Here is a 16,394-nt window from a genome sequence, read left to right on the forward strand (position 1 = left end):
GCCTTGGTAGATGTCATCAGTTATGAGGAACAAATGCCATGGTTTTCAACAATGGGGAACTATGTGTGAAATTATGTCAAAGGGAAGTAGGCTTGTGCTTAATTTTGTAAATCTTGAATGAAGAAGTACCTTTCTGAAAAGTTGCATTTTAATATTAAAACCAAATCTCCTATTAAATTAAAAGGCAAAAAAACTATTACATTTTTCTTTAACTACATAGTTTAAAAATGAAGCACCTGTTTATTTAATCAAAATACACACTGTAGGACCCAAAATGTAATGATTTTTTTCACCACTAGAAGGCTAGAGGTCACCTGTTCACATCAAGCGATATTAGCATTCAGCTAAAGTTGTATTAAACAGTTATGGCTGATGGAAATATATGGTTCTTATCATAGCTCCACATGTTTTTAGTGTATGTGTTTTTTCTTGTTTATGTTGTATTATTTAATAAATTAACGAGTAAAGATACTGACTGTGTGGACATTGTTTATTGCAACCTATGAGTAAAAATCAACTTAGCACCCTGTCCTGACTCATAGGAAAGCCACTACATACACAACTATCAGGTCAAAACTGTTGTGAAATAATTGAAAACTGTTCTGACAAACTATCTTGACGTATACATTCAAGAATTAAAAGTTAAAAAATATTATTGGTTTGTGGCAATAATAGCTTTCCTGAGGCGTATCCAGAATCTCATGTTACTCAAAGGATCTCTGCTCCACTTTAGGTACGTGTTCTTTTTCAGATGCTTATGAAGTCCAAACACTTTCTTAGTCTTCGTCTCTTCCACATCTTCCAGAATGATGATGATGATGTTGGCATTGCGTTCCATCATAAAGCGAGACTGAGCTAATTCAAACTCAAAGCGACACCAGGCACTATCAATGAAGTGTTGAGACACGACCACAATGACTTTACGACTGCCCATTATACCTTCATCGATAATGTTGGAGGCGATGGACTTCCCTGCCTGAAAGTCCCGCATATGAAGACAAAGCTGAATCGGTGGAACACTGTTCTCCAGATTCTCCATCAGTTCATTCATGACCCAATCTTCATCATAGCTGGAGAAAATCACAAATGCGTCATAGGAACATTCTTGCTGTCCAGGTGATCTATAGCCTCTCAGTAGAATACAGCAATACTGAAGATAAAACTGAAACCTGTAAACCAAGAATGACAAAAGAACTACTACTGTAACAAAACTTAGCGATAAAACGATTGTGAGTCTTTTCTTGTGCACACAGCTGTCAATATCAAAGTCTGTTGCTCTAAAATCAGAACTTGGTGAAAAGGTTTTACAGAAAATATTGTCTGGTTTCTTCAAAACATTCTGATTTTCCATTATCCACAAAATAAAATCTGTCTGGGAACAGGAGCAATCAATGGGGTTATAGGATAAATCCAACTCTGAAAGGTTTGTGGGCAACGAATGGAGAACATGAAGTGGGATGCTAGTAATGCTGTTTTTATCAACATAAAGTGAAATTAATTGTTTCAGGTTTGTGAGGGCCAGAAAATCTATAGTCATTAAATAGTTTCCTCTCAAATTTAAAAGCTTAAGCCTTTGAAGATTTTTGAATGAATTTGGATGCAACTCTACCACACGGCAATATGACATGTCAAGATGCTCTAGAAAAGTGAGATTATTAAACAAATATCTTGCTACATCACCTTGAAAATGACTGCCGGCCATCTTTAGAACATTTAGATTCTTCAGTCCATAGAAGCAATATATGTTAATAAAGGTGATACTTGAATAAGAAATATCTAGATACCTCAAATACTTTATGTTAGAAAAAAAAGGTCCCATACCCACAACCCTTGTATGATGGAAATCTAGAATCTCAAGGGAATCAAGTCCATCAAATGGTCCTATAGAAAAACCGATTTGTGGATTTAGACTCAAATTTAAATACCTCAACTGAGGGGTGCTAGAAAAAAATGAGCAGCATGATGTTAATGTAATTTGGTTTGAACTCAGATCCACATACTGAAGACTGCGCATGTCTATGAAGTCTGGAATTTGGATTGCAACGTTGTCTGTAAACACTAGTTTTTCTAAAGTGTGGAGATGTGCAAGTTTTTTGCCTGGAACAGTATCTAACTGATTGGAAATCAAATAAAGCTCCTTGATTTTAAGAAATGGCACATTTGCTATTTCACGAATTATACCACCTTTCACAGCTACAATTGTTGCATTAATCATACAGCGAAAGATATTAACTGGAACAACATGTTTTTCTTTCATATAATAATATACCTCATGAAAATTAATAAAGCAAAGACCATCTAAATAGTTTGCATCTGATGACAAAATTTTGTAATCATTTCTGTACTTTCCAAACATGAGCCTTTTTACATTAAGACCGTACAGAGCATTTAGACCAGCTTTCTGAGCAGCAGGTGAAACAAAGGCAGATCGGATGTTCAGTTCTCTGAGATAAATGTCTTTGAAAGCTCCTGGTTCAATGTATAATAACGGATTGCTAGAAAGAATCAAAGTCATGTTTCTGCCGATCTCTCGCAACACAGCAGTGTGATCAGTTGTGATGACGGATATATTATTGGCGTGTAGATCAAGTAAACTGAAGTCTTTGATCGTGCTCATGAATGCAGGGAGTGACATGGACTGGATGTTATTTGTCCCGACTCTAAGCTCCTGCAGCTTGGTTAGGTTATTTATTTGAAGCTGTAATGATGAGAGGCCAACATCCACAAGAACTAGTCTTTGTAGATTATGTAAAGAATTTAAACATCCAGGTCCAAAATATGTAATAGGGTTTCCAGTAAGAATCAAAGTAGTCAAATTCTTCACATTGTAGAAAGTATCATTTTCAATGTGCTTGATTTTGCATCTGAAAGAAAATACATCAATTAATATTTTTTACAACACATACATATTTAGTTGGTTACAATATTACTTACCTTGACAAATCAAGAACTTCCAGGAAAGACAAAACAGGGAAAATAGTCTTCTTCAAGTGTTTCAAAATATTAAAACTGAAATCCAGAGTTTGAACAGAAGAAGGTATACTGGTTGGTATGTAACTGAGGTTTCTTCTCATGCAAGAGTAGTACCGATTCTCAGTAATCTAAATAAATAAATAAATAAAATGAATACATTTCACAATAGTAAAAATAAATCAATAAATAGAAGATTTAAATGGGAAAAACTTACTTTTGTGCATGATTCTCCAGCACTTATGGAAAAATATATAATGAAAGCACTTACAGTAAATAAAGTCATCTTGAGTGATCTCAACCAGTCATAAAAATGTGAGCCAGCCTTGGTAGATGTCATCAGTTATGAGGAACAAATGCCATGGTTTTCAACAATGGCAAACTATGTGTGAAATTATGTCAAAGGGAAGTAGGCTTTTCGTAATTTCGTAAATCTTGAATGAAGAAATACCTTTCTGAATAGTTCAATTGTAATATTAATGTTTAGTTGGTGTGATTTTTTTCTAGACCTGTAGATCCTTTACTTTGTTCTGAAATGGACTTGCTGCACTCATACCTTCCCAAACTGATGTTTTTTTAATAGTACAGCTAGTTGAGCCTAATTGAATTTGCACCAATTCTACACTAATGCTTTTTCATGGATGCTATAACATAAACACATAAATATTTTGTGACTATACAGATAAAACTTAAAGGGTCGTAACATACACAGTTTCACTTAATCTCAAGTTAATCTTGAGTACTTATAGAGTAGTACCACCTTCATATCTCCAAAAAGTCTTTAGTTTTATCATATTTATAAAAGAAAGATACAGCTTTCCGATTCTCTTCTGAAAGAGCTGAGCTCCTGGAGGCATACCGTGGGCAGAGCTATAATACATTAACATATATTCTTATGTGCTGATTTCCAACAAAAGACAGAAATCTGATGCAGTTGTACTTACATGAATGGGGTTTTTTTATCACTGGGACCACTCAATTTTTTAATAGCAAATGATTTGCAAATCCAGTATTGACCTGGGCCTTGTTTATAAAAAATTAATCACTGAAATGATGAGAACACACAAATGCACTTGATACACTCCGTTGCTGCCCTGGAAAAAACAAACTGCATCCCCTGTGTAACGCTGGGTTCTTTAGGAAGCTGAATATGGCTTTCCCTCACATCCAAAATCTCGAACAAATCCTATGCAGCGATGCCGACGATTTCCAGATGCCGTGCATTGATGTGCACGGTCTCGCTCTCCTCTGGTCGAAATTTGTAACAACCCGGAAGTAAGATTTTCGGCACAAAAATTCTCTGACATTCTTCCAAATTATTTTTTACAACTTTGGCCAGGTTTAACATGAGAATCCATCTCTTTTACAATGTGAAACAACTCTGAATACAAAAAACACCATTGTACCCCCCCCCTTTATTGTACAGATCCTTCTCAAAAAATTAGTATATTGTGATAAAAGTTCATTATTTTCCATAATGTAATGATAAAAATTAAACTTTCATATATTTTAGATTCATTGCACACCAACTGAAATATTTCATGTCTTTTATTGTTTTAATACTGATGATTATGGCATACAGCTCATGAAAACCCATAATTCCTATCTCAAAAAATTTGCATATCATGAAAAGGTTCTCTAAACAAGCTATTAACCTAATCATCTGAATCAACTAAATAACTCTAAACACCTGCAAAAGTTTCTTGAGGCTTTTAAAAACTCCCAGCCTGGTTCATTACTCAAAACCACAATCATGGGTAAGACTGCCGACCTGACTGCTGTCCAGAAGGCCATCATTGACACCCTCAAGCGAGAGGGTAAGACACAGAAAGAAATTTCTGAACGAATAGGCTTTTCCCAGAGTGCTGTATCAAGGCACCTCAGTTGGAAGTCTTTGGGAAGGAAAAAGTGTGGCAAAAAATGCTGCACAACGAGAAGAGGTGACCGGACCCGATTCCAGACCTTGGGGGACCTGCGGAAGCAGTGGACTGAGTCTGGAGTAGAAACATCCAGAGCTACCGTGCACAGGCGTGTGAAGGAAATGGGCTACAGGTGCCGCATTGCCCAGGTCAAGCCACTTTTAAACCAGAAACAGCGGCAGAAGCGCCTGACCTGCGCTACAGAGAAGCAGCACTGAACTGTTGCTCAATGGTCCAAAGAACTTTTTTCGGATGAAAGCAAATTTTGCATGTCATTCGGAAATCAAGGTGCCAGAGTCTGGAGGAAGACTGGGGAGAAGGAAATGCCAAAATGCCTGAAGTCCAGTGTCAAGTACCCACAGTCAGTGATGGTCTGGGGTGCCATTTCAGCTGCTGGTGTTGGTCCACTGTGTTTTATCAAGGGCAGGGTCAATGCAGCTAGCTATCAGGAGATTTTGGAGCACTTCATGCTTCCATCTGCGGAAAAGCTTTATGGAGATGAAGATTTCGTTTTTCAGCACGACCTGGCACCTGCTCACAGTACCAAAACCACTGGTAAATGGTTTACTGACCATGGTATTACTGTGCTCAATTGGCCTGCCAAATCTCCTGACCTGAACCCCATAGAGAATCTGTGGGATATTGTGAAGAGGAAGTTGAGAGACGCAAGACCCAACACACTGATGAATAAAATGTATCCTAAATATGAGAATGAGGAGTTGTCGTCATAGCACAAAGCCCCTCCCTCGATACCACAGTCTCCGCCATGTTGGCAGGATACCGACGGCGAAACAGGATTGTTTACATGTGTTGTTAACTCAGAAGTAGAGGAGGTTCTCGCAATTTTGCACTGTTTTACCATGCCTGGAAGTTACTGCTGCGTTAAAAACTGCTCCAGAACCTCACACGATACATATGGAAAACTGGATGGTATGTAGCTGAGGTTTCTTCCCATGCATGAGTAGTCCAGATTCTCAGTAATCTTCCATTTAAAAAAATTACAAATCCTTAAATTTCACATCATATATAAATATATATATATATATATATATATATATATATATATATATATATATTCATACATATATATATATATATATATATATATATATATATATATATATATATATATATTCATACATATATATATATATATATATATATATATATATATATATATATATATATATTCATATATATATTTATTTATTTAACAGTAATTAAGAAGAATTTTTTTTAAAAAACTTACTTTTGTGCACGATTGTCCAGCCCCAATAGAAAATATATATTATGAAAGAGCTAATAGTGAAGAAATTCATCTTGACTCTTTTAATCAGGATGTTCTCAACCTGTCATAAAATAAGCCAGCCTTGTTTGAGGTAATTGAACATGTGGAACTAACGCTGTGGTTTTAAACAATGGGAAATTTTGGTGAAAACGATATAATCAAAAGTTCATAGCCTTGTGCTTATTCCGGTAAATATAGAATGAGTCATTTATTTTCAGAAAACAATGAATTGACAATAAGAAACAATGTTTCAAAGCTACTGAACCCAACTGAAAATATTTAGTAAAGAAAATAAGATTCATAAGAGACATTTAAACAGATGTGAATGTAAATGTCAGATTCATTTTTAAATTAAATTAAAACAAACTTTAAACTATGGTTTGCAGTTTAGTTGGGGCTAAAGGATACTTCTCTTCTCTTCACCAAGTATGGGGTGGCAGTGGCTCAGTGGTTCATGTAGGTTGTCTAAAAACCGGAAGGTTGGTGGTTCAATCCCTGGCTCCACCTGACCAAGTGTCGAGTTGTCCTTGAGCAAGACACCTTAACCCCAGCTGCTCCCGACGAGCTGGATGGCGCCTTGAATGGCTGACACCGCAGTCGGTGTGTAAATGAGTGAGTGGATGGGAGAATGTGAGGCAAAATTGTAAAGCGCTTTGGATGGCCATGTGGTCTGTTGAAAGCGCTATATAAATGCAGTCCATTTACCATCCATATGCAAATTTTTTTTATTTATGGTCCTTTTTTTGTGTGTTTTTACAAAAATAAATGGAAGGAGTCGAATTGTAGCTCTGAACCCAATTGTGTATTCCAACAACCACATCATCTGCAGAGAGAAACGGACACTCAGTCACACCAAAATACACATAATGATGGACTTACAGGCAACACAGGATTGTGAAAATACAGTATTTTACTGAAACTTGTTCATTTCCATTTTCTATTTCATTTTACTTCAAGTATTCATGTTCAATGTTCGTTGTCATTTATTAATGCATTCTGCAAATAACTGTTGTCAGAACAGTCATTTTTGCTACAAGTTCCCAATTGACAATTTGTTATGTAAAACCCTGACAGACACTGCAGAATAGGCAGTGACAGAGTAAACAATAATATTAATAGATAATATATTCAAATAATAATATATGTTAATATCAATGAAAATAAACTATCATTAATAGATTGTAACACCATTAAGGTCCTATATATATCTCGAAGAACCCTTTTCTGGTGCTGCCCCGAACCATTTTTCTTAAGATTGTAACACAAACAGCATTTGACAAATATGTTTTCACTATTGTTGTGCTTTTCCTGCAAAAAAGAAATATAATTTTTTTTTTTAAAAAGTAACATTAATTTCTGTAATGTATTTAGGAAGAGCAGAAAACCTATTTTTTGCAGTATCTACTATACAAAAAACAACGGCATCTTTGCCAAAAATGGTTGAATAAAATGCATTAATTCTTTAAATCCATGGTTAAAAAATGAGGCCCCACTTTATTTAATCAGAAGGAAAACAATTATATTAAAACTGTTACTAAAAGCTGCTATGAAATATAACATGCCAAATTGGTGTTAACACTGTTCTCCAGATTTTCCATTAATTCCTTCAAGACCCAGACTTCATCAATTACTGCTACATTTGTGCCATTAATCACACAGCGAAAGAGAAACTGGCTCACTAGGCTTCTCCATAATGTTATAATATACTTCCTGAAATAAACAGAGCACACACAGAGGATCTCTAGAGAATCAAAGTCACGTTTCTGCCAGTCTCTCGCAAAACAGCAGTGTGGCCAGTTTCGTGAACTGTTCCTTAAACTGAACTCTTTGGGAGGTGCCCATGAATGAAGGGAGAGACACGGACTGGATGTTATTTGTCCCAACTCTAAGCTCCTGCAGCTTGGTTAGGTTATTTATTTGAAGCTGTAATGATGAGAGACCAACATCCACAAGAACTAGTCTTTGAAGATTATATAAAGAATTCAAGCATTCAGGTCCAAAATATGTAATAGGATTTCCAGAAAGAATCAAAGTAGTCAAATTCTTCATTGTAAAAAGTGATGCGCTTGATGTGGCATCTGAAAGCAAATACATACATTTAATATAATTTATCAACACATTATACAACATATTTAGATGATAACATTTCTTACCTTGACAGATCAATGGCTTGCATAAAAAGAGAAAACGGTCTTCAAGCATTCAAAAAAATGTAAACTTATATCCATAGTTCTAAGGTAGGAATACTGGATGGTATGTAGCAGAGTTTTCTTCCCATGCAGGAGTAGTGCAGATGTTCATTAATCTTCAGTTAAAAAAAAATAAAATAAAGAAATAGATATTTAACAGTAACTAAGAAATGTAAATTCAGAAAACTTACTTTTGTGCACTATTGTCTAGCCCCAATATAAAAAGAATTAATAGTGAAAAAAAATAATCTTGACCGCCTTGTTTGAGGTCATTGAATACGAGGAACTAACACTGTGGGTTTTAAACAATGAGGAATTTTGGCTGAAGATACATAGATAAGTAACGATTAATCATTCATTTCCTAAACATCCAAATTAAATAGAAAAAAAATAAGAAACATTTAAAATGAACAGTTTAAAAATAAATTAATTCATAAAGAAAATAACTTCCTATGCAATTCATAATCTACCATGAATTGTTTAAACTGACATTTACATTACAAAATCTACAGTAAACATTATAATATAATTACCAACAACATAGTAAACGTGTAACTGAAACAAAACAAAAAAACTCATGTTGAAAACAAGTCTTACTGTAGCAGTTAAGAAAATATGTACACATGTAATCTTCCAATAAACCACTGGAAACAAAACATTTTTAAACCTAGAAGAAGGGCACACAGAACCATAAATATGAGCTACCGGCAGATGGCCCTGCACACACATCTAACGGAAGGTCACTTCTGTCAGAAACTTTGATTTCCTGTTCACTTTGCAACAAAGATAACCTCAGTGATTACTCTTTTTAATATAATCCGACCTTCAAATTTTAACAATCCCGCAGATTAAATGTAAAATTGAATCACCAATAATGGGTCTTCTTCAACATGATAAATAATTTTTTTACAAGGTTTAAATACACTACACACAACAAACCTTGACAAAAGCAGGAAGGTACTATAAGAACACTGTATGAGCTTGTTGATAGTCAACAACCTTTATTTATCCATATATGTGAGCCACTCAAAGATGGGGGAATAGACAAATAGGACCAGAATTGACCACTATAGAGGGCAAGCAACATATGGATCAATGGTACTGTAACTATCTTTAACCTCTATTCTACAAAGAGGCTTGTTGACTGACAAGTAAATTAAAAGACAAGTGTAATCGTCCATTTACAGAGAAGCAAAAAAAAAAAAAAGTCAAATTAAAACATTGATTAGTATGTGAAGAAACAAACAGGGAGCAGGAGCCAAAACCTTATTTTTTCTATTACAGCTCAGCATACATTTCTACATGGCATGCAATAAGGCACCTAACTAACACGATGAATAAACCTATGCTACGTAATAAAGCACAATTGTTATCCAATGGAAAAGAAAGAGAATAGTTCTGATACAACGTTCACTCCCATAAAATCAGTATTCCTTTCATTTCCCTTTATATTAACCAAACCTTATTTAAAAAATACATCCGTTTGTAAAAGATTTTCTCCATACACAGAACTGTAAATAGAAAACAAACCCATGGAATTAAGGGGAGGGGGGGACAAATCAAATTTCAAAAAAGCAAGCTATATTTTGTATTCGCATTAAAGTATACACAATCTATAATTATTATTATTAATAAATGTTGATACTCTGCTAAATGTATCCAGAATACAACTAAATGCTTTACTTTGCTATCTCACTGGAGAGATGACTGGGAAAATCTTCAATGCACAGTCAGTCATGGTAGCAGGTGGATAGCTGGGAGAACCACTGAAGACATTTAGGGGAATGCTTAGGCTGTACCAGGTCCGTATAATATAACAAAATCAGCTGTACAACTCAGTTGTGTTGGAAACTAGCAACATGAAAAGTGAACCGAACCTCCCAACAGAATGCATACATTATCTGATTTTGTTGGGTTGACCTTTTAATGATCAACTTGATGTTAAAACATTTCACGCCCCTCACTTTTTGTACTGCTCTCGAGCAAATTTCCAAGAGTTAGTCAAGTTAACAAGTTGTTTTAGGTTGTAGGATTTTGTAGGTTTGTATCATGAAGGGTTTATGATAATTAATATAGCCTTTAAGAACAGCTTTTTCAAAACTAGTGTCATCCCCTAAAATCACCATTCCACTGCACCTACAAGAGATGGATAAGCCTAACTGGATCATACATCAAAAATTCTCTTTTTTTTCCCAGAAAAGAACAGCACACTACTCACCTATACATCTATATAAAAGGAAATCAACAAATATTTACACGTGATATGAGTTTCTCAATCAATGAATGATACAGAGATGGGTAAAAGATACAAACTAGGGGAGTGAAAAGTTGTGTCTAGACCCATTTGCTTAATTATCTACCATTCAAAACCAACTTGACCTAATTCTAGTTCAAGATTGTGCCAGGCTTCAATAAACTTCCATCTTAAAGCAAAAGTCAGTGATAATGGAAGTTTTGTCTACGTTTTAAGTTTTAATCACACGCCATGTTCCAGAATGACATGTATGCATCTAGTCATGTGCACATTACACAGGGGATTTCAGTGTCAATCATACCAAATTTAAATTATTTGCTCTTAAAGTGTCAAAGGGCTTGATTTTGTAAGTTCCCTCAGAGCAGGTCCACGCCGACTTTCTGGATTTTCTTGCATCTTTTGCCAAACTCTTTTACAAGCTGGCCTGAATCATGGGATGAATGGTAGCACACCACTTGAGGGAGAGGAAAGCAGGCTTACTGATCAATATGAGTTCTGTGATGCCTAGACAGAGAAGACGAATGATTGAAACCCTTTCCACACTGAGCGCACCTATATGGTTTCTCACTCTGAAGGATTCTCTGTTTCAAGATGGTAGTGTGGGGGAATCCCTTTCCTGTTGCAATAGCACTGTAAGTTGACTTATCCTCCAAATGAACCCGCTGGTGCCTTGCGAGAGAAGAGGGATGATTGAACCTTTTCCCACACTGAGCACAGGTGTAGGACTTTCCATCAGAATGAGTCCTCTGATGCCTGGATAGTGATGACGAGTGATTGAAGCTCTTCTCACAATGGTTGCAGCTGTATGGCTTTTCACCTGTGTGCATTCCCCTCTTTAGCGTAGTATCGAAGGGGAAATCCTTATCCGCCTGGGCAAACATCTTGGCCTCAAGGTGAACCTTGTGGTGTCGTGACAAGGAAGAGGAATGGTTGAATCCCTTGTCGCACTGAGAGCAGCGGTAGGGCTTTCCACCTTGATGGACCAGCTGATGCTTCTTGAGGTGGCGTTTCCTGACAAAGCTCTTCCGACACTGGGTGCACTTGTAGGGCTTCTCCCCTGAGTGGATTCTCTGATGCTCTCTAAGCGTGGCTGCTGCCGCAAAACACTTTCCACACTGGGTGCATCTGTGCGGCTTTTCACCAGCATGAGTCTTCTGGTGCTGTTTGAGATTGGAAGCCGTCGTAAAGCCTTTGCCACACTGAAGACAGGTGAACGGCTTGTCATGGGCATGCAGCTCTTGATGTTTTTTCAGATGGCGTCTGCGCACAAAGCTTTTTCGACATTGGGTGCATTTGTAGGGTTTGTCATCCGAATGCATTTTCATGTGTTCCCGGAGAGTGATGGCAGCAGCGAAGCTTTTGCCACACTCTGAACATCTGTGCGGCTTTTCGGGAGAGTGCATCATCTGATGGGGTTTCAAGTTGAATGCATCAATCACTCCTTTACCAACCATCTCAAGACCAGTGGTATAACTTTTCTCTTTCATGTGAATCCTCATGTGACTTCTTAGGCTGGCTTCAACAGCGAAGCTTTCACCACAGTGGATGCAAATGTAGGGATGAGTGGCTTTGTGGATTTCAAAGTGTTCGTGCAGATCAGACATACATCCAAAAATCTCACCACACTCACTGCATTGCAGGCCATGAGCTTCATGGATGATAATGCCATTCTCGGACTCTACTGTAAGCTCCCCTCCATGGTCAGACTCCACCTTTACAATATGTTCTCCACCACCGATCTCCGTCTTTAACAGCACTTCACCGAGCAAATGCTCATTGCCTTTGATTTCTGCACTGCTGAAGTAATGATGATGATCGTGGTGGATTTCAGATTTAATATAGTCATGGTCTGTCTCCGTTACCACATCCACGCATGTCACTGCCCCTAAATCACCATGAATAGCCTCCAAGTCAAGTCTTTTGTCCTCTTGAGTCATAATCTCAGTCTCCGCTCCATAATGCAAGTCGCCGACTTGCGTATGGGCTATGACACACTCAGATCCCAATGTATCGAGACCTGGTGTGTCACAGTCAGTCTCTGACTCGGCCATTAGGACGCACTCCAGCCTGACGACTTCCGTTTTCCCGGTTAAGTGAAACTTAGCGTTGCTCTACGAGCCCCGCTTTCCCGCAAAGAAACTTGAAAGGCTGCCCGCTGCAGGCTCAGTCAGTTCTCGAGTCAGGATCAGCCCTGCCTGTCAGAAGACAGCAATTATTTAAAATCAACTGCATAATCAATTAAATATCTCATCTCAAAACATCCAACTATAGATTTTAATGCTTGAGAAAATGAAGGAAAGAAAATTAAGTGAATTTCATCCATTTCATGTGGCAAACAACATACAGCTTTAAATAAATCAGGGGTGTCAAACTCAGTTCCTCAGAGTTTAGATTCAACTTAAATGTTTTTCGGGCTTATTTGAAAAGTACATGGTATGTGCGTTGGAGCAGAGTTGGAAGTAAACTCTGCAGGGGTCCGGCCCTCCAGGAACCGAGTCTGACACCGCTGTCAATGAACAATGGGCAAATTACACATGCAGACATAAGCTTGAAATCTACCGAAGTTATGAGGCTGACAAACAAACACTCAATATCATTTTAGGTACAAAAGAGGGCTGCATAGACGAAAAGAACTGGGACCTGGGCTATATGCACCACAGCTTGTAAAACCATTTTATAAGAAAATGTAAACAAAATATGAGGCTGATTTAGAAAATCATAAAAGCTAGTTAGCATAAATATCTTTGGCTACAAATTGGCTAAAGTTAGCCTATGTGAGGTTTATATTTGGCTACCTCAACAGACTATGAATATATGAATCTACAGCTCAGATATTCAAATGCCTCAAGCCAAATTAACACTGATTCATAAAGAAAACTTTTAAACATGCCATCAATTTAGAATACACTTAAACCCATGTTTACAACTTTCACATAGCTGGTTTGTCACTGTTGGCTAGGTTAGCTGGCTAAATAGCTGCTAGTTAGCTTCCTTGAGCAAGTATCATCAGCTAACTAGCTGGCTAACTAGCACTAAAGCTAGATCACATAAATATTGAATTGATAAGCTGACGGACCGCCTTAAACTCTAACGTTTACTCATCATTTCTCAGTCATACATACACGTCTTCTCTGCGTTCAAGTCGCGTAGAGACTGATAGGACAGCTTCGAGGAAACACAAGTGGTTTATCGGAAGGCATCTTGTGCGCAGAGCTCTGAACAGCTAACTAGCGGTAAAATGGCCGCCGCGACTAGCTTCCGCCCCTCATGTAAGTACGCAGAGACAACACACGACGTGAGCAAATGCAAATAAACTAGGTCACGTTAGTTTACTAGTTTTATTGCTCGATAGGAAGCTGTGCTGTCATGGTTCTAAAAATTAAAGATATGGGGACACAAACAAGGCAGACAGCTCGAGTAAATGGCTAATCACAGATGTACGCTATTCGCGAAAGCCCGGGAAAGGCGCCCCCCTTCTTACATAACGCATTTTTGTTTTGTGGCGTAGAATTAAAAACAAATTACCATGTTCATAACGTCTTTTGTGTCTGTACGCTATTCAGAAATCGCCTAAATCGTTTGACACGAGCACAGTGTTGTTATAAGCTGCGCGTATCATGCTATAGTCCTAGCCCATTTTTAGCTGCGCCAAACAAACATGGCCTGTCTTCCTGCTAAGCTGCCTTGCTAGCGGAACACTAGCTACTCCGCCGCCATTGCTACACAACACATCCGAACTCTGTGACGTCCTCAAACGGTAAAACCGGTAGCGCCCACCGAGCGCCACTAATCACATCAAGCTCATAGAATTTGTGAAGATACAGCATTCGCCACGACGAGTGACATCACATTAATTAAATAACAACACTATATCAAATATAGCACGCTAGTTAGCCAGCTAAATTAACCAGCAAATGTAATCTAAAACCCCTGTCGCACATACACATTAAACATTCATATGTTAACGTATTTTTGTAAACATTTCCGACCTCTTTGCCCTTTAGAGGCTCTATTGCGAGATGCGCTGCTGGTCGTCGCGGTGTACGTTAGTCTACGGCCTGAAGATCTTCGTTCTGTTGCGTCTGTACTGCCTCGGTTTGCTCTCTTGTCACTCTTTCTCTCTCCCTCCCTTCTGTACAGACGTTGCGGGATGGCGCCGCGGATCATCTAGCGCCAACTGTGCTGGAGCGCATGAGCAAAAAAAACAAAGCGGTGAAGAAACAAGCGCTCGACCGCCCCTATCGTCCTGGCGGAAGGCGCATTCGCCGTCAGACCCAACAATATGATAAAACAGTGAAAAACACTTTACAGTTGGGCTCGGTTTGTTATTGCATGACCAATCACGTGCAAACAATTAATAATACTTATAAGACGTTTATTAAACTTTGTTAATATCTACTTCTTTTTTAAACATTTGAACATGAATGCAATTATGAACTGACCTAAACAATACGTAAGTCCAGATGCTAATTGTTTGTTTATATCTAATGCATTATTACTCATTAATTGAATCTTTTTTAAAGCATTACCAAAGTGGCAATGCATTGCTCACCTAATTCTAAATCAACTTCGGCTGATACTTAAATGATTCCATATAAAAGTATACTGTGGCCTAAATTCACCAACTCAAAATGAATCAGAAATTGACAAAACACAGCACAGGTCAGCCATAAAGGTCAGTCTTCTTGATCTGACCTGCATTCCCAAAATGAGCTATCAACATTTTAAACTGTAATCTCTTTCATGCATAAACTAATCTGACAGAAAAAGAAATACAAAAACATGTGTAAAACAACATTTTTTATTTTTTATGTGATCTTGTCATGCTAGAAATAACTATCAGGATGTGTTGCCACCATGGCTGATATGTGAGGGATGAGTAAACATGAACCCTAACATTAAAAGGATGAGTGGATGTGCTGTGGGCATAAGCAAACATGGCTTCTTACAACACAGACTGCGTTCCCTGTGATCAGGAAGCGCTGCACTAGGGTGCGCCCTTTCCTTTCAAACGTTTTAGAAACACAAGAAGATTGTTGACCATTTCTGAGGGAAAGGGTAAAGACAAAAACAGTGTTGGTATGTTATTTCAAAGAGAAACACAACACCTTAAAACTAGCTTGTGTATTAACGCTATTATGGAGTCAAAATAATGCCGTATATATATATATATATATATATATACGCAAAAAAAATAAAGTTTTACAAACGAAAATTAAAGTATTGAGGAAAATAATTTTGCTTTTTGCAAACAAAAATAAAGAATTGCAAAAGAAAAAAATGAAGTGTTGCAAACAAAAATAAAGATTTGCAAAACATAAATGAAACAGGGCAAAAGCAATGACTGTGCAATACATATTTTCCATGGCCATATCTATTCATTTATTTGCAACGCTGCTTTTATTTTGCATGTCAGTTTAGTTTAAACTTGCAATACCGTTTTCGCTTTGCGCTTCATTTTTCTGCACGTCTCGCTTTGTGGTACTGTTTAGACGTGGGGGTGGGGTGTGGAGCGCAAGGAAAAACTCAAACTACTCAAACAAGCTCAAACTAAACTGACACGCAAAATAAAAGCAGGGTTGCAAATAAATTAATAGATATGGCCATGGAACATATGTATTGCAAAATCATTGCTTTTGCGCTGTTTGCAACACTTAAATTTTTCTGCTCTCAATACTCTATTTTCTTTTGCAATTCTTTATTTTTGTTTGCAAAAAGCAAAATTCCTTAATACTTTAATTTTCATTTGCAAAACTGTATTTTCTTTTGCAAAA

The 16,394-nt window shown here is 37.3% G+C and overlaps 2 protein-coding genes across 7 annotated transcripts; both read right to left on the reverse strand.

Annotated features, from left to right (window-relative positions):
* Position 1: 1 nt before the first annotated feature.
* On the reverse strand, positions 2 to 10,476 carry LOC113057156 (toll-like receptor 4). 2 transcript variants are annotated; one of them, XM_026224282.1, is made up of 4 exons: positions 10,424 to 10,476; positions 6,139 to 6,166; positions 2,935 to 3,101; positions 2 to 2,864 (listed from the first exon to the last, which is right to left on the reverse strand). In XM_026224282.1, the coding sequence occupies exons 1-4, from the start codon at positions 10,474 to 10,476 to the stop codon at positions 653 to 655; spliced, it is 2,460 nt and encodes an 819-aa protein (XP_026080067.1). In that variant the 3' UTR covers positions 2 to 652. The 2 variants fall into 2 exon arrangements, with proteins under 2 accessions (XP_026080067.1, XP_026080066.1); XM_026224281.1 differs by lacking the exons at positions 6,139 to 6,166; positions 10,424 to 10,476 and having other exon boundaries at positions 2,935 to 4,382.
* Positions 8,046 to 14,784, reverse strand: LOC113057157 (zinc finger protein 501-like). 5 transcript variants are annotated; one of them, XR_003277781.1, is made up of 3 exons: positions 14,610 to 14,784; positions 8,331 to 12,815; positions 8,046 to 8,255 (listed from the first exon to the last, which is right to left on the reverse strand). XR_003277781.1 is itself a non-coding variant. In XM_026224283.1 (2 exons), the coding sequence occupies exon 2, from the start codon at positions 12,669 to 12,671 to the stop codon at positions 11,097 to 11,099; it is 1,575 nt and encodes a 524-aa protein (XP_026080068.1). In that variant the 5' UTR covers positions 12,672 to 12,815; positions 14,610 to 14,784; the 3' UTR covers positions 8,046 to 11,096. The 5 variants fall into 5 exon arrangements, 4 of the variants coding, with proteins under 4 accessions (XP_026080068.1, XP_026080071.1, XP_026080072.1 ...); XM_026224283.1 differs by having other exon boundaries at positions 8,046 to 12,815; XM_026224286.1 differs by having other exon boundaries at positions 8,046 to 12,811; positions 14,610 to 14,768.
* Between the last annotated feature and the right edge of the window lie 1,610 nt (positions 14,785 to 16,394).

The sequence above is a fragment of the Carassius auratus genome, chromosome 38 (assembly GCF_003368295.1).
Source record: "Carassius auratus strain Wakin chromosome 38, ASM336829v1, whole genome shotgun sequence".
Lineage (NCBI taxonomy): Eukaryota > Metazoa > Chordata > Actinopteri > Cypriniformes > Cyprinidae > Carassius > Carassius auratus.

What these genes read in the sequence shown, in the direction of transcription:
- LOC113057156 (XM_026224282.1), bottom strand. Translation starts at nt 10,476, where the DNA reads ATGACACTAGTTTTGAAAAAGCTGTTCTTAAAGGCTATATTAATTATC. An exon ending in GCTATATTAATTATCATAAA is followed by an intron (nt 6,167 to 10,423) that starts CCCTTCATGATA and finishes ATATATATTTTC; the next exon opens with TATTGGGGCTGGACAATCGT. An exon ending in GAAGTTCTTGATTTGTCAAG is followed by an intron (nt 2,865 to 2,934) that starts GTAAGTAATATT and finishes ATTTTCTTTCAG; the next exon opens with ATGCAAAATCAAGCACATTG.
- LOC113057157 (XM_026224283.1), bottom strand. Translation starts at nt 12,671, where the DNA reads ATGGCCGAGTCAGAGACTGACTGTGACACACCAGGTCTCGATACATTG.